The sequence below is a fragment of the Rhinatrema bivittatum genome, chromosome 1 (genome assembly GCF_901001135.1).
Source record: "Rhinatrema bivittatum chromosome 1, aRhiBiv1.1, whole genome shotgun sequence".
In the NCBI taxonomy this organism is placed as follows: domain Eukaryota; kingdom Metazoa; phylum Chordata; class Amphibia; order Gymnophiona; family Rhinatrematidae; genus Rhinatrema; species Rhinatrema bivittatum.
The window spans coordinates 661,586,490-661,605,118 of NC_042615.1; the positions used below are offsets into that span (position 1 = coordinate 661,586,490).

At 41.6% G+C, this 18,629-nt stretch overlaps 1 protein-coding gene across 1 annotated transcript in view; it reads right to left on the bottom strand.

The window, feature by feature from the left end:
- Positions 1–18,629, bottom strand: part of ADGRV1 (adhesion G protein-coupled receptor V1) — a 1,128,533-nt gene that overhangs the window by 606,392 nt on the left and 503,512 nt on the right. Inside the window, exons 73-77 of the mRNA XM_029573357.1 lie at positions 17,393–17,528; positions 13,182–13,993; positions 7,768–7,885; positions 5,657–5,828; positions 555–797 (exon numbers count right to left, since the gene is read on the bottom strand). Of these exons, the coding sequence (XP_029429217.1) occupies positions 555–797; positions 5,657–5,828; positions 7,768–7,885; positions 13,182–13,993; positions 17,393–17,528 (1,481 nt within the window). The remainder of the gene's footprint in view (positions 1–554; positions 798–5,656; positions 5,829–7,767; positions 7,886–13,181; positions 13,994–17,392; positions 17,529–18,629) is intronic.

An 18,629-nucleotide genomic window follows, 5' to 3' on the forward strand; every position in this document is an offset into this window, starting at 1 on the left:
ATTTGTTCCATCTTGAAATAAAATATTGCATCTTAGCAAATGACCCCCTTTGTTTGGTATTGATTAAATATTCTTTGGTGAACACCTGGCCACAGTAAAAAGCAAGTACAGTATCATAAGAGCAAAGGGGTAAACTAGTGATTGTAACGCTGAACTATGATTCAAGAGAAATCCTATAAATTCCTACAGTACTTATTTTGTGTGTCTTTAAGCAAGCCATAGTATTTCTCAATTTACCCAGCTGTACTTGAGTAATTAATTATTAGTATCACTGGCCATTTGGAATCCACTATGCAGTATAGGTATTAGAATTACATTGTCAGGTTACCCACCTCACGGGTGGTTGCATGTATGTTCCTGAAACACTATACAAACTTAACATTTCTTTAAAGATGCTCTTTAGATGAAAGACGATATTTAGAGCTAGTCTTTTTCTCACAGTGTTTCAGATATGAATCTGTTATGTAATTGCTTAACAGTTCTGCTTGTCCTCTTGAAGAACCATGAACTCTTTACAAATGCCATGATCTCAGATGATAAGACACATGTCTTACCTGCATATTGTAGCCAACATCAATGGGCATCCTTATGTTAGAATCTCTGGACACTTGTAGACTGATTAATGTGGTCTTCTTATGAGCCACAGCCATCCGAGATCCCACAGCAAAATAGATCAGGCCATGAGGTGCATCACTTTCTAGAATTGTTATGTTGGCAAATCTAGTGCTGTTGTTAAGTGCTGCTCCTGCACTAACTTCATAGAGCTCAACAAAAAAGTAGGTTTCAAACTCAGGTATCTGTAAAAAGTAAAACAGCTGTCAGATCATGCAACAGCCAGGCACCAAACACATTTCCTTCTTGCATTTTTTCTTAGGACTGAAGTGCAGCCTCTCTCACAAAATATTAATCTGCTTTCCCTCATCTCTCTCCTCCACCCCCCAGAGGAGTATCAGATCCCTTATAATTCTCCATTGAGGTTTAAATCCCCAGATGTAGCCTGTAAAAGAACAGAGATGGCATTCCTTGAACTCTAAAAATAGTCCTGGTGCTTGCTATAGTCGTTAGGGAGGTGCATTTGTTTCTTTTTGTTTTTTTACTGTGCACTCCTTTGTTTAGTATGTACATTTTTTTTGTTAAGAGTACACTAAAAATTAGTGGCACAAAAATGAAAAACAAAAAAAATGACAATTAAAAAACCCTAAAATATGACATCATCAGCAAGGCTGGCAGCTTAAACCTGGAGCTCCTCCATCTACGCGATGACTCCTCAATAATATCATAACCATCTGTGATTTATTCTGGCTATTTTTTAGCACAATTGGACTTACATCTACGTTCAATGTCTTTGCGATGAAAACCAGTAGATTTTCACCAGTGTTCATATAAAAAAGCTGACCTGGAAAAAGAGGCCAACTCAAGAAAATGGCTGCCGAAGAAAAACAAGCCTTGGAGGAAGGCCTAGATAGCGATAAAGAACTTCTCGATTCAGAAGCCCCGATGCGGGCAGAATTTTGCAACTGGTTCTGCGAAATAAGACAAGACATGCGGACATACAAGCAGGAATTGGAAGAGCTAATTGGTGATCTAAAAAAAGACATCGCAGAACTGGGAACGAGTTGAGAAATGATGCACAAGCAGAGGAGATTTCACATCTCAGTAAAGATCATAACATCATGAAAGCAGACTTTACTTCCATTTTGGACAAAATGGAAGATATCAAAAATAGATCACGCCGTTCTAATCTCTGCATACGCAGGGTTCCGGAGACCCCTGAATATCAGGCCGTGATCCAGCAAATATGTATTTTTATCTTAGTGCAGATGGGCCTAATGAGGAACCTTCGACAGCGGAGATAAAAATAGAAAGGGCTCACCGCTCATTGGGAAGACGAACGGACAATAAGCCATGGGACATAGTGACATGCTTTCATAGTTTTGCAATGAAAGAAAAGATATACATCGCCAGGAAAAAAGCATGGTGGACATGGGAAGGTAACACCATCACCTTCTTTGCTGACTTATCGCCACTAACCCGCCGAAAACGGCAAGAAATGCACCCAATCACATCACAACTACGCACAAACAATATAAGATATCGCTGGGTCTACCCATTTGGTCTGTGGTTCGCGATTAAAGGTATAACTTTACTTATAAAATAAAATCGCTAGAAGAAGCCAACGAGGTACTCACTTTGGTGAGACTATCACCAATTCCAATGGTTTCTAATAGCCAGAATACAGAGCCCTTAAATGGAGGGCACGAGAAAATGGCAGTGTATTGGAAAAGGCTCTAGCCGACAAGAGAAATTCGGGCGCTACCACAGCAAGCTCAAATGGACCTGACAACAAAAGTGACTACTATTAACAGCTTATGTTCCAGCGAACTGTGTGTGGACTCATACACTGAAAAGTTAATAGAGCTGATGGTTTATATCTTTCTATATAAGTACAGGTATTTTGCGATGGTTAATAACCTCAGGTAAATTCAATTATGTCAGCTTATATGAGGATTAAAGCTAGCCGAGTGGACGGGGCTGTGTTGCTGTTTCCTCCAAATATAATTATGGGTCTAGATCGTGGGTGGGCTAGACCCTTTACAGAAATATAGGGGGAGGGGGTATAGGGGAGACCAGAATTTAAAATCACCAACGATCCCATTTAATTGTTCCTACAGCATACGACTAGGGTTATCTAGTCTTCAATATATGGTCTATTCTGTATGTCCAGCAATTCTCCAGAGCAATGGCTGCACTCAATACTCAATAATACAACACGAAAAGTGCAGTAAAGGGTTACATAGTCCAGATTTTTGATATTCAAGTGACTTTATTATTCACAAGTATGGCAACTCCACTGTTTTCAAACGGTAATTTACAAAGCAGGGGTTCCCCAACACGAACCCGTGTTTCGCCGAGGCTGTGTCGAGAGGGACAAGCAATGCATATACAGCGGTTCTAGAACACAAACATGAAATGAAGGACTATATTAAATAAATGGATATACAGACTGACCAACAAAAATCTCAAAACATATAGAGTCATTTTACATACTGTATATTCCTTTAAACAGATAAATACAAGTGTATTTTTAAAGCACTGAAAAAAGGCACCAAAACAGCAAGGACCAATCAGCATACATCATCATGTTATCTCACAAAACACCGCTAAGGGTTGTGCACAGCTGCATCATCTGAACACTTTCTATCTTAATATTTACCATGATTATTATAATGTCCCTTAATGTGAAGGGCTTAAATTCATATAGGAAAAGGAAGCTTTTATTCAAAGGCCTTCAATCTTATAATATCACAAAGGGCTGATTCAGGAAACCCATCTAAAGGCCAGGTATGAAAGATTAATGGGCAACCCAGTTTTCCCTTTGCAATTTTGGACCCCATGTCACAAAGAAGCCAAATATGATTCCAGAGTTGGAATCATAATCCATAGTGACCTTGCAGTGGTTTGCAAAAAATGTATAAAAGACCCACTAGGCCGATATATACTTTTAACCATCAGGGAGGGGAACAATATCTACACGCTAGTATCAATCTATGCTCCAAACACACATCAAAGCTCTTTTTTTCAGAAAATTAACGATCTCCTTCATAGAGGAAAAAAAGGGGATATTGATAGTTGGAGGAGACTTTAACACCATATTGAATCCAAAAATTGATATTCAGAGGGGAGCATGAGAGATCACTAGAATGGAAGGAGAGACATGAAAGAGATTATAACTGAAATTAGCCTGATTGATATCTGGAGATCTCGTTACCCACACTCGAGGAATTATACCTTCTAATCCCACCCTCATTATAAATATTCATGGATTGACATGTTACTTATAGATAAACATATTTCAATCCGAATTTTAAAGGCTGAGATAGAGGGGATGACATGGTCAGATCACTCCTCAGAATGATGCTCATTAAATGTAATAGATTATGATAAGGGATGTGTATATTGGAAACTTAATGATGGCTTACTTAATGACCCTACATTCCTTGACAAAATTAGAGATGTAATACAACAGTATTTGGAAATTAATGAGTCGCCTAACATTTCTCCAGTGTTAACGTGGGACTGCCTTCAGGTAGTGTTAAGAAGGCATTTTATCATCCAAGCATCATATAAAAAAAACCTGTTAGACTTAGAATGCCAGAATCTTGTCAAAAACAAATCTGTGTTAGAACAAGTACAAAAACAATCTCTTTCAGTAAAAGATCTTCAGGCTTTACAGTTATGCCGCTCTCAATTGGCTAGGTTGGAGGCTGGAGGGCTGGAAGCTGAATGCTCAAACACACCAGAGGTACGAAGGACAGCGGCCATCGCGGGACAGGCAGAATATAGCAGAGGAGACCCTGGCATGCCGCGAACGGAGTGCGGCGAAAAGGGAAGGTCCTCATGTGCCGCGATTGGCATGCCCGGGCCTTCATCTTTGCTGCGAACGAAGCGTGTGCCGCTGGACATGCTCCATTCGTGGCATGCCAGGGTCTCCGCTGCTATTTTCTGCTCAAGGCAAAAATGGAAGGCCCCTGTGTGCCACAAATGGCGTGCCGGGCCTTCATCTTCGCCGCGAACGGCGCGTCAGGCCTTCATCTTCGCTGCAAACGGCACAGGTCCCGCGGCATGCTGGTGAGAGAGAATGTGTGTTGGGGAGGGAAGGGTGAGAGAGAGCAGAAGGGTGTGAGAGAGAGCATGGGGGGATGCCGGTGAGAGAGAATGTGTGTGTGAGAGAGGCGAGGTAGTGCGAGAGACAGCTTGGTTGGTAAGAGGGGGGTGCGCGGGATGCTTGAGTGTGGGTTTCAGAGAGGGAGCCTATATGAGGGGATGTGTGTGTGTGTGTAGCAGAGAGTAAGGGAGCCTGAATGAGGGTGTGTGTATGTGGAAGGGACACTTACAGTGAATTTCTAGGGATATTCTGCTCAAAACAAGAGCAGATGTGCCAATAAAAAGGCTCGCTGCCCGGGCGTAGAATGGGTACAGTTGCTAGTTATACATAACATTCCATGGCCCTTCCTTTAAAAGTTTTCTTCAATAGAAACAGAATACTTGACATCTTCAAAAAGGTTTAAAATACAGTCCCCAAGTGTCTTGTTTAAAAAGAAAGAATTAGAATGAGAATAAAGTAGGTACCAAAAATGAATGACATGACAATGCCTGCCAGCATCCCACAGCAAGCCAAGGCAGAAGGAATCTAATTTTTTTTTTTTCAACAGCTTTTGAAAGGAGGCTGAGCTGCATTTTCAAGGGAGTTTGCCGCAGCCATAGGACGACAGGAGCCCTTTCAAATATGAAGTCTTTTATGTTTATTATTATGCCCTGTGCATTGATTCTCGCACAAAAACAGCTCAATGCAAGGTTTTCTTTTCTTAATCATGAAGGTCGCCAGAAATACCACAGTTTTGCGCCTCTAAATAGTTCATTCTGCCCTTTTCAAGATGATATCAAGCTCAGTAATGTAAAGCCACTGGAGATTCACTTTCAGCCACATGAATTCAGACTTGAATTATTCTAGAACCAAAATTCTCTTTTATCACAGGCAGCACCGGACTACGAAGGATAACAAAATAAGGAAGCAGCATGTGACTGGAGGTTCATAGCCCAGTGTGTGGCCCTGAACAAGTCCCTTTAATTCCCTGTACTAGCATGAGAGACTGACCTTGTCAGATTTTATTTCCAGAGAGAAACAGCATTTCGTTTGACCTACAGTGCAGGTGACGGTGCCAGACACAGCCAAGAGCTCATTCACCAGATCAACTCCATCTCTATGGAGCTCAATGGTGGTTCTATTAAATGTCACACGCCAAGAGATGGTCACATCTTCAAAGGCCCTTAAAGTAAAATATACAGAAGAAAAGCCATTAATGTACAGTTAAATATTTGCTACTTCAGAAATGCTCTGACCAAAAATATACATCCTCCAATCATGCCTGTATATTAGGATAATATTGTAAGATGCACTACTAAATCAAACAAATAGCCCTTTTCATCTTATTTTAAAATTTGCTAAACCTACAGTTCCTCAATACCATTTTTATGTATTAGCATGCCAATCACAAGCTGTGGTGGCTAGACCCCCTTTATTTGGAGACCACTTCCTCCCACAATATAGTAAAGTACACCCAACGTCCTCACTGAGGAGCTAAAGGCAGTAATTAGAGATGTGCATTAATTTCAAATGAATTAGGTAAACTAAACAAATAGAGCCAAGGCCAGGGACTCGCCTAGGGAATAGGCCGAGGCCCAAAGCAGGAACCATGACCTATGTCTGAGTGTGAGGCTGGGGTCTCAGCCTAGGCTCGTGACCAAAACATTTTGCCAGTGTCAGGAAATTTCACAATCCCCACTTACCTATCCATTGACGATCCAACACCACGCCAGGCTCAGGCCCAATGCCAGGGCTGATCCGGAGGCAGATTCCCGATGCTTGGGCCTTAGCCTAGACCAAGGCCTGGGCAAAGGCCCAATGTCTGGGCCTTGGCCTAGGCTAGAGCCTGGGCCCAGGCCCGTCACCAGGGCCTGGCCCGAAGGTCGGGACCCAACTCCTGGGCTAAGGCCTAGGCCAGAGCCCGAGCCTGAGCCCAGGCCCAACACCAAGGCCCAGACTCCAGGTACTGGTCCAGAGGCCAGGTCCCAACTTAGGGGCTTTGGCCCAAGGTAAGACCTAGGACCAGAGGTTGCCCAGACCTCGGAGTCTTCTGTCTTCTTTCTTGTATCTGCTTCCTGAAATGATGCCATCCACTGGGGAAGTGCCGGAGTAAAGTAACTCTGGCGCATCCTTCTCGTTAGAGGGCGCCATTTTTCTGTATGGAAAAATGGCGCCCTCCACTGACGGGTATTGTTATTTGTGTCTTCTCATCAGTAGGGGAGGGGGCAGGCAGGTGGGAGTTTGGGGAAGGGTAAGTCAAGTTTGTTAATTTTCTGGAATGGACATGTGGTATGTATCAGAACAAAATATGTACCATGTGCTTTGATCCTACACTGTTTCTGTCAAGTTCTTTTAATAAACAGTTTTCAATATAAATTTGCTGCAAATCAACAGGTAAGACGTACCCATGAACTTTATTGCAAAATATTGTTTGAAAAATGCCTCCTAACTGGTATAATCACAGTTTACATTTAAGAAATGAGGTGGGAAATTGCTGTATATTTGAATGATTTGCACTTTCTAACAGTCTCATACTTTATAGACATTAGCAAAACAGTTTGCTATAGCAACAATGAAAATCAGAAAAAAGAGACTTTTAGTTAGGGTTGCCCCCTCACCCAGGTCAATCTGAACAGGCTGATCCAGTCCTGGTTTTTCCCTATTGCATGCTTGGAGATATAGTTATACGTTTCTTAGGCAAATCCTGAACTACAATTGCATGCATGCAATGGGGCAAGACCAGGACTGGACCAGCCTGTTTGGGTCGACTAAGGTAAAGGGACCATCTTGTTTTTGGTCCACATGAAAAAATAAATTACTTCTGCATTTATTTTTTCATCATCAATCCTCATGAGAAAATGTTTTACGAGACTGCAGTAAATGGAAAATGCATACTCTTTTTTGCAGGTCTTTACTGATTCCTGGTAAAATGCTTCACAAACAGTGAATTTCACTGGCTTTCCACATTTTTATGTAGAATGTTTTCAACAAAGAAAGTCTGTGACAAATATTTTTGTGACTATACCATCTGTTGCAGAATATTCCCCAAAATATCTGTAAAATGAAAAAGTACATTTTTACATATTATAATTGCTGCAGAGCACTGGCCGCTTCCACTTTACCTGTTGGCTTGCCTTGTGACCATCAGCTGCACTGTCCTGTTTTCAGAGTCCTCATCTAACTTTTGGCCATATTGCGACTCCATGCTGAATCCCAAAATGCCATTTTGCAAGTCATTTCCTGTTTGTCAAAAGATCAAAAAAATACAAAGACATCCCACAACCATTAACATTTAATACGTGAGGAAAGTCAAGAGCCAGTTCCAATTCCTGTTATCCCTCATGTTCTGAAACAATATTTCCTAAAGGTTTCTGCAGAAATGAGCAAAAGAATTATGATGTATAACCCTGCCACAAATCCAAGAATATGCGAGTGAGTGAATATTCTGGGATCACTACCCTTCATAAAATCTCATTAGTGGAAAGAGTAGAAAATGCCAGATCATAGTGGGAACTCTGTAAAAATTCCAGTAAGTTTTCCAGGTTATGCTAAAAAAAAGGTATCTATCCAACTGCTAATACCCCCCAAAAAAGGCAGTAATATACATCATAACTGTAAATTGTGGAATTATTACTTATCTCTAAATAGTCCTTCAGGGATAACAATATCACAGTTCACAAATTTGATGTAAATCTCTTCCTATTTTCAATATTTTTTGTCTGTATAAATTTTTAAATTAGTAAAACAAAGGAAAAAAATGCTGTTACGTTTGGCAGCTCACAGGATTGCCCTGCAAGCTGCCACACTCATCCCCCTCCGCTGACCGAAGCTACCGGAAGTCTCCATTTGCAGGAAGAACGCTGTCATTCCTGCAAGCTGTCGACCGCCGCTGACACTGCCAGGATGCTGTCTTCCCTTAGGCACACACATGCATGTGGGCACATAATATAGGCCCCATTGCGGAAAAACGCTGAGTGGCACCTCCTGATGATGTCAGCTCGACCAAGCTATTTAAACAATGGCCCTGCAGCAGAACTTTGCCTCAGCAACGAGTCTTCTGCGCCTAGCAGTACGTGTTGCTTATGTGTTCCTAGTTCCTGTTCTCCTGCGTTCCTGTATCCAGCCTGGTCTTCCAGCCATGCCTCATCCAGCCTTTCCTTCCTGCCTTGCCTTGTCTAGCCTTGTTTTCTCCAACCTCCTTTCTCCAGCCTTGCCATGTCCTATCCACCTTGTACAGTGTCTTCAGTGCATTTTCGTCCACCCTTGGCTTGACTCTCTGGATCTTGACCTCTTGCTTGGACCTGACCACGATTGCCTGCTACCTGGATCTGACTCCTTGACGGGACCTGATCACTCTTGCTAGCTGCCTGCCCTGACCCCGGTGTGTCTTCACACTCTAGTTATCTTCTCTGCCCTAGGGACCTGCCTAAGTCCTGCCGTCTGCCAGAGCCCAAAGGCTGTGGAGGAGGCGGCTGGTATAGGTGAAGTTCCAGACTATCCTGCTACAGGGCGCATTTCCTGGCTGCCAGCACAGGCCTTGGGGATTTGCTCTCTAGGCTGCGTCAACTACACCACCCGCTACCCTTCACAAATGTATAATAATTGCTTTATTATTGCTTTATTATGTATTTATTGAAATTGCTATGTTTTTTTTAGATGTTAACACCATGTGAACCGTTGTGATGTAACCACGAATGACGGTATACAAAATCTTTTAAATAAATAAAAATTGTAGTTAAAACCATTCATATTTCAGCCATTAAATTCATTTATGGGGCAATATAAAGAAAAGAGTCAGATTTAATGGGTAGGTAATATGTTTAAGGTTTTGATTGCTGCTCCAATTAAGCCATTTATGCTTTTCTTAATCTAAATCAGTAATTCTTATCCTTGCAGCCTTGCAAGCCTCTTTAAGACTGTGGCTCAAGGAGCATTGCCAATCACCTTAGCCTGCTGATGTTTTCAAGAGAAAGGTAGCTATGCCTCTTAAAGTGTAGTTGACCTTCCAGGAATAAACTCTTTCTGCGAGTCATGCTACTCAGCATGGCAATGATCTGCTTTACATGCAATGCAGCTCATTAGCATGCCTGCAATTGTGACTGATTTGTGTCTTTTAGAAATAATGCCTGAAATATTACAATAATTTATTTATTTATTTATTTAGAAACTTTTATACACCGGTATTTGTGGGGACATCATACCGGTTCACATAATAACTGCAGGCTTGGAAAGTACATTTCAACAGGGAGAGAAAACTGGGCGATGGGGTAACCAAATAATCACAAATTTGAGCATTATTTCCAAATAATGTTGGATAATGCATTTTTACTGCACGATAAATACAGAAATCTGCATTTATCGTGTGCAAATCTATTATCGCAGCTCAGTAAATAGGCCCCCTCTGTCTCTTAGGCTCCCAAACTCCTATAACCTCCTCCATTCCCCTGGCTTGTGTCTCCTCTTACCTTGGCTCAACTGTCTGCTCTCCCTTTCTGCTTTCCATGTTTTTCTTTTCTTTATCTTGTCCCCTTATCTTTACTTTCCCAATAATTTCTCTCACCTTTCTGCTTTCCCATTCTCCCAAACTTCTCTCCTTTGCTTTCCCCCTCTTTCCTTCTGCTCTCACACTGCCTTTCTATTCCCCTTTCTATTTCACTCCCTTCTACTTCCGCCTCCTTTTCTCCAAATCTGCTTTCTGCTGCCCCTCCCTTCTGCTTTACCCTTCCTTCTCCCCATCTGCTTCTCTTCCCTCCCGCTCCTGTTTCTTCTCTCCCTAAAAACTTCCTGCCTCCCATTTCCCTTTTACTCTGCTTGCCCATTTCTCTGTTTCTGAACACTCCCACCCAGGAACAGCAAGAGTGGCAGCAAGAGGAGAGTGGCTTCACTGTACATGTGGTTCCAGCAATTCCTGGTAACAGTGCAAGACAAAACTGGCACTGCAAGAGAATCATATGCTGAAGTCCCAGTGCTCAACAATCATTAACTGAGGAGGAGGTGGAAGAGAAACGGTTTGCTGACGAGAAGGGGTAGAGCAGGAGGTAAGGAGCTCAGACTCAGAGAGGATGGCAGGAAGAGAAAAGCCCTGGTTAGAAGGGGAAGGGCAAGGCAGCTGGCAGTGGAGAAAGGGAAGGTGCTGGTCATGATAAAGGGCAGGCGGAGAGGAGCTAAGTCTAGGTTAGAAGGAGAACATAATGGGTGGAGAGCAACACTGGCTGTTGGGGTGTGGGAAGGTAATGAGGCAAACTGGTTGAAACTCCGCAACAGTGTGGGGTGGGTAGAAGAGTTGTTAAGTGGTACAGATGCTACCGTTCTGCTTGGCAGGAAGGAACCGAGGCATGGAGGGAATGGAAAGGAACTTATTTCTCTTGCCCATAGTCCTGGTCCAACTTGATTTCCCTCACTTCCAGTAACAGAGCAAGCTCTCTGGCAGGCTGGAGAGAATGCTTGCTCTCAGCTGGTTGCTGTGCTGTGCTGCCATAGAAACAGGAAATGAAGTGGGCAGCACACTGTCAAGCTCCAGAAGTTTCTTCAGCTGACATTGAGCTTGTCTTGTGTTAATGTTGTTCCCCCCACCTCGTGATTTTTCTGCAGCTTTCAAGTTGAGAATTGCTGCTGCAAGGTAAATTTGGGAATTGCTGTGCTGACTTAACAGGACATCATTCAGGCACCGCACTGATACAAAGCAAACTATAACAGTCAAACAGCTGAAGATCAAGCTCAGGAAAGGAGTTTGACAACAAACCAAGTCTAAACAATCTGGGCAGCACTGATGCTTTAACTTGTCTAACCTCCTTTTGCTATTGAGTTACCTGAACATTAGCACCGATGGGGTAAATTTTCAGTAAGGCACTCAACTACAACGTTGCATATGAACTTGATAGCTCACACAAACAAGGTGATGTTCAAACACAAGACATTTGCGTACTCTTGAGTTTGGAAAATGGGTGGTGCGAGCAAACCTGCTCTTGTACATTTAGGCAATGTGAAACAGGAGTGTAAAATGAGGTGCGGTGGTGACATGCTGGCCACTTGCCTACCATTTGGAAATGTCAAGTACGTGCACTCATCTAATACACACCCACAAAGCACTGCCTGGAATGTGACTTTATTTTACATAGCCAAATTCGTGCAAGTTAGAAAAGTGTGTGCGTGCTCTCAAACAGCTGAAAAGCCACTTAATCACATATGGCTCATTAAACTGTTTATCTGCATGAAAAATGACATCAGCCATCAGCAAGTTAATAAAACCACTGATTGAAGAGCATGAAAATGTACCCCTTACTCACTACAGTCATGGCATATAAATTTCCATTTTATTATTATATCTCAAAAAGGACTGAGACAGGTCAGAGGAGGTCCAGAGTAAAGTGTCCAAAAAGGTGAGGGGTCAGTATGGGCAGACTTATGAGGAGAGGCTGAAGGATCTGAATATTTACAGCCTTGCAGAGAGGAGGTGCAGGGGAGATATGATGCAGACCTTCAGATACCTGAAAGATTTTAATGATAAATGTTCCTCAAACCTTTTCCGTAGGAAAGCAACAGTAGAACTAGGGCGTCACAATATGCAACTTCAGGGGGGATGACTCAGAACCAACATCAGGAAATATTTCTTCAAGGAGAGGGTGGTGGATGCCTGGAATGCCTTTCAAGAAGAGGTGGCGAAGACAAAAACAGTAAACGAATTCTAGAAAGCATGGGATAGACACTGTGGATCCCTGAAGACTACAATTGGAAATTACGAAAAGGGTGTATGGGGGTGACCAGCATGGAACGGCAGCTACCACCCTAACAGAAGGCATGGGGATTACTACACTTACCAAATATCTTACCTGATTTTGATGCAACTGCAGCATCGCTCTCCAGTTTGATGGTGGGGGTGGGGGGTGGGGGAAGGGAAACTCTATTCAGATAACAGCCAGTACTGGGCCCTGACTTTTACTGTCTGGGGAACCGATATGCAGACATTAGGGAAAAAGCACACGACTGCTTCTACAGCCAAGTCCAAAAGCAAAGTACGATCAAGCTGCAGCATTGTATGAATTATCAGGAAGGCTGCTCACCCTGAAAAAAGGTTGCTAGCAGTAATTTTGCTATGGCTTTGACAGTTGCTTAATTTTGATTGTTAATATTACTACCCGTAACATAAGGCTTGGGGGTAACTTGCACAAAGTGGCAGTTAGTACCATAAGAAGCTTGCTGGGCAGACTGGATGGACCATTTACTGTCATTACTATGTTTCTGTGTTACTTGGAGTAAATCATAGTGCTCCCTATCTAATATCTCAATTTATACACTGGAAGTTTCCAAAATCACTGGCTAAGAAGTACCAATGGCAAGGAATTAAAATGAAAGTTACAAAGTTGCTGTACAGTTTGATAGAACTGGGAAGTGCAATGGTTTCATCTGCTATAAATCACTTTTGAGTACTGTGGGGGAAAGGCGGGTGGATAAATTATGGTTTCCTAAAGATAAGGCTAAACTAACTTACATGGTTATCAGGATTTACCTCCTGCAACCATTCCAGCAAAAGCCCTACCTGTGATAACTATTACAGCAAAGGATGTAAATCCATTTTCATCCTTTCCATCCACAATCTGAGCTCCCCCTTCAGGATCCGCGAGGAACACATAAAACATCTCTTGTCCTTCTGGCTCATCATCATTCCAAATTGTGATGGTCACTTTGTGTTCTCTTTCACCATCTAAGAGCGTCACTGGAATAGTCTGTGCCTCAAAATCCAAACCTTCGGTGGCCCATGTCAAGTTTGAAGTGTGATGGCTGATCTCAAAAGGAACTCCAGCCTGAGCACTTGTCCTTCCAAAGGTTTTCACCATTACTTTGATAACTCCACTATACCCTTGGGACCTCTTAACAGAAATGTCCACTGTGTTTGAATCTTCTTCAGCATAAATAAATGCAGGCCCAAGGCTAAAAATCCCACTAGTGGCATCATTGGCTAACACTGTTATTGTCGCAATACTGAAATCTGAATTCAATCGTGGATTTGTTTTCTGGTTGCCTACAACTTCCACTGAAGTTAGGTTTAGATAAAATATTTCATCCATCTCAGAAATCTTATCATTATTGATTGAGATGTTAATTACAGCATCTGTTTGGAGGCTCGAAAACAAGAGTTCTCCATTCTCAATGGCTTCAAAGTCGTCAGCTGGTTTGGCACTTCCTGCAATGGTCTGATACATGACCTTAGTTTTGTTTCCATGGAAGCCATACAAACGTTGGACAAGCAGTGTAATCACTTGCACATCTTCTTCCACTACAACATGTCTAGAGTTTTGGGCAAACTGGAAGACACCCATTGGTTCAATATCAGCTACAGTGAATCCTGATCTGAAAAAAAATATATCCACAAAGACTGAGTTAGAAAAATTAGGTATCACTAAATATAAATAGAGAGATTTTTTCCATAGATCTAAAATAGAAGAATCCCATACAAAAAATGTTGCCTCCTGTGTCAGAATTATTGATTAGGAAAATGTAATTATGGGTTTTGGTGTAGGATGGGAAGGGATAAAACACATAAGCCATTACAGGAAAGAAAACAGGACAAGGATCATCATCTCGCTCATACAAGTACAAATTAAATGTTCTCTAAGAAAATGTGTAGACTGAGATGCCTAGAGACAGTTACTGGGGTGTTTTTGGGTACTTGCCAGGTTCTTATGGCCTGGATTGGCCACTGTTGGAAACAGGATGCTGGGCTTGATGGACCCTTGGTCTGACCCAGTATGGCATTTTCTTATGTTCTTAAATCTTTTTTTTGTTGTTGTTGTGTGCCTCAAAGAATTCTACTATGATGATGCCCTTTTCAGCAAGAAATGAAAATTTGCATTTCTTTTACCACTTCTCTTAAGAACATAAGAAATTGCCATGCTGGGTCAGACCAAGGGTCCATCAAGCCCAGCATCCTGTTTCCAACAGAGGCCAAACCAGCATTTTGACTGAGGTTTCCAGCTCAGCTGCCACACGGATTCTGACAGCGCAGCTGAGCCTGTTCGAGGAGGACCACGGTTCATTAATGCCACAAGAACAGGGTAAATACTTTGTGAGTTTTTCCCTTAAAGAGGTGCAGGACAATGGAGAGGTTATGGACAGATCCAGGACCTCAATACCATCAATAGGTTTGGTAAGCAGTCCCCCTATGGGGAATAACGTGAACCAAGCACAAGGTATAGATGTTCCTTTACCCCTAACCCCTGATGCATTACCTGGTATTTCTAAGTCAGTGACGGTGGAAATGTTATGGCGATCCATGAATATGTTGCAGAATAATATTACGAAGCTAAATACCAGTATTAAAGAAATGCAAAATGTACTGGTAAATTTAAGTCCCATGGTGCAAAACTATGGGACAGTTTTGACTAAGGTACAGCAGGATATTTCCTCTATAGAAAAGGTGCAATCCTCGATCATTAAAGGGGAATTGGCTTTAAATAAAAAGGTAGAAGCAGTAGAAAATTATGTTAGATATACAAACTTAAGAATTGTCAATTTCCCTAAATGTCGTATGGTTTCGCCTAAAGAACAATTAAAAAACTATTTTTCAGAAATTTTTACATGGCAGCCGGAAAACTTTCCACAAATTGTGAATGCTTACTTTATTAATGAAAAGAAAATTAATCCAGAGCAACTGGAAGTTTCCTTAAACATAACAGACTTGATAGAAACATCTTATACCACCCAGGTGGAGATGAGGGGTACCCTTATAGTAAAATTTACAATGTCTTTAGATAGAGATAGGGTCCTAAAGGCCTTTATGTTAAAAAGATCCTCTCTATACCTGGGTGAAAAAATCTGGATATATCCAGATGTCTCCAAAGAGACACGAGAGAAGGAAAAGGTTCATTGCTCTGGCTAAAATAGCTAGAACTTTTGATATACAGATAATGATAAGATTTCCTTGTAAAAGTGTCATGCGGGTGGAGGGTATAAGATATGTATATTATGATCTGTCTCATTTAGAGAACTACTTGGAAGAGCGGAGGAACAAAAGGGAAGGAAATACTGCTTAAACCTATTCCAAGTTGGTAAGATAAATGTAATATCTACCTAAATCCTGTTATAATGGCAATCCAAAGGGATTGATGTATTTATGTTAAACTTGTTTTTGCTCAGGCTCCCCACATACTGGTTTTGTAATTGGTTCCAGGAATTTAATTTATCATTTAGGGAAAATTGAAGGTTATGTTATTTCAATATAAAAATGTCCCGAGTACCTGAAAATATTCAAAGGATTTTTTGAATAATGTAAAGTTCAAATATTATTGTTTGTAATCTTTGAAAATTTATAAATAAAGAATTAAAAAAAAAAAATGTTGCCTCCTGTGTCAGAATTATTGATTAGGAAAATGTAATTATGGGTTTTGGTGTAGGATGGGAAGGGATAAAACACATAAGCCATTACAGGAAAGAAAACAGGACAAGGATCATTATCTCGCTCATACAAGTACAAATTAAATGTTCTCTAAGAAAATGTGTAGACTGAGATGCCTAGAGACAGTTACTGGGGTGTTTTTGGGTACTTGCCAGGTTCTTATGGCCTGGATTGGCCACTGTTGGAAACAGGATGCTGGGCTTGATGGACCCTTAGTCTGACCCAGTATGGCATTTTCTTATGTTCTTAAATCTTTTTTTTTGTCGTCGTTGTGTGCCTCAAAGAATTCTACTATGATGATGCCCTTTTCAGCAAGAAATGAAAATTTGCATTTCTTTTACCACTTCTCTTAAGAACATAAGAACATAAGAAATTGCCATGCTGGGTCAGACCAAGGGTCCATCAAGCCCAGCATCCTGTTTCCAACAGAGGCCAAACCAGGCCACAAGAACCTGGCGATTACCCAAACACCTAGAAGATCCCATGCTACTGATGCACTGATGCAATTAATAGCAGTGGCTATTCCCTAAGTAAACTTGATTAATAGCAGTTAATGGACTTCTCTTCCAAGAACTTATCCAAACCTTTTTTGAACCCAGCTGCACTAACTGCACTAACCACATCCTCTGGCAACAAATTCCAGAGATTTATTGTGCGTTGAGTGAAAAAGAATTTTCTCCGATTAGTCTTAAATGTGCTACTTACTAACTTCATGGAATGCCCCCTAGTCCTTCTATTATTCGAAAGTGTAAATAACCGAGTCACATCTACTCGTTCAAGACCTCTCATGATCTTAAAGACCTCTATGATATCCCCCCTCAGCCGTCTCTTCTCCAAGCTGAAAAGCCCTAACCTCTTCAGCCTTTCCTCATAGGGGAGCTGTTCCATCCCCTTTATCATTTTGGTTGCCCTTCTCTGTACCTTCTCCATTGCAACTATATCTTTTTTGAGATACAGCGACCAGAATCGTACACAGTATTCAAGGTGTGGTCTCACCATGGAGCGATATAGAGGCATTATGACATTTTCCGTTTTATTAACCATTCCCTTCCTAATAATTCCTAACATAATTCCTAACATTTTATTTACTTTCACTTTGAAAATTGCCATGGGTACAAAGTCCTCACAATCACCTGCACCTACTTTTTCTGCAGGTAGAAGTTTGCTGGAAAAGTAGCATTTCAATTACTTTACCCACTACTGATGTCAAACTAACCCCTCTGTAATTTTCCACTTCCCACCCTTGTGGAGTGATGCTACACTTCTTCTTCTCCAATCTCTTGGAACCCCCTTCAACTTCTAATGACAAGCTGACAGAGCTGCAAGAGGAACAATAAGCTAAATAATAGTCTTACCTCAGACGGGCCCCGCCAGACACATTAGTGCTCACACTGATAAGCTGCAGAGCAAATGCCTCAGGTGTACTTGTACTTGCAGTCAGAAGAAGGGGGATTATCTGTCTTTGCTCACCATGGGAAAATGGAACCATACCTAGAAGAAGACAAGAAATGATTACAGATCATTAAGATTTAGCAGCAATCCTTGTCTTACAATATTTCATTGGAAGGGTGTGGGGAATGGGGGAGTTGAAGCCACTTCTAAATCAGTCTAAACAAATACCCCCAAGTTGTATTAAAAATGCTATTAATAGAAGCCCAGAAAGTTATAAGTCATGGCAAAGTAGAGCAACGTTCATAAAATTAATGCTTAATTCTCTTAGTTTACATACTGAATGAACATTTCTACTTCTCAACATGTTTTCTTTGCATCTTTCTACATGGAATGATCAACAAGTTTGGTTTCATTTCAATGAGCCTTCTTGCATTTTTATGTTTTTTTCTTGAACGTTTAAACATTTTTACTTGTTCAAAGATAAGGAGTCTGTTCAAAGTTAAGGTGGTAGATTTTGTTCCAGCAAAATCCTTCAAAGGAAATGAGGAAAGCCCTGTGGATTCAATAGCCAGGGCATACCTATAGATCATCCTGCTGATGCTGCAAACACTTTTCCAATGTTTTTCTCTGTAACACAAAGGCAAGCACTAAAATCAGGGCTTCCCAAACTGTGGGGCAGAACCCCAAATGGGGTCACAAAACCTTCATCTGGGATCACAAGTGCCTCAAATGGCAATGTTCTTCAGGCACTACCAGAAGCAGCATTAGTGGTTGAAGTCAACATGGAGCCTATTAGCCAGCACATGCTCACAGACATTGCAGTAGCATTGCGTGTGTTTCTGTGGTTACAAGACCTATGAAAGGAAGGATCAGCTCACAGGTCCTGTACTGACTTCATTACTAATTCTGCTACCACCTTGGATATCACTGTCAAGCATGGAGCCCACCATAAGGGGAGAAGAGGGATGAGTGTGCATGGGCCGATAGAGATTGCCACTGCTCCTCTTTCCTCACCAACCACTGAACCTAGCCAAGAGAAAAATGTTCCCTATCATCAGTCCTCTCCTTTCCACCAGTTGTCACCTATCTTTGATCCAAAGCCCAAAAGCAAATGCTGCCACTGACCCTGGCCAGTGGAATGTTAGTAGGGGGAGTTATTTGAAGGCAGGGTTGAGAGACTGGAGGAGTTTTTATGGGTTA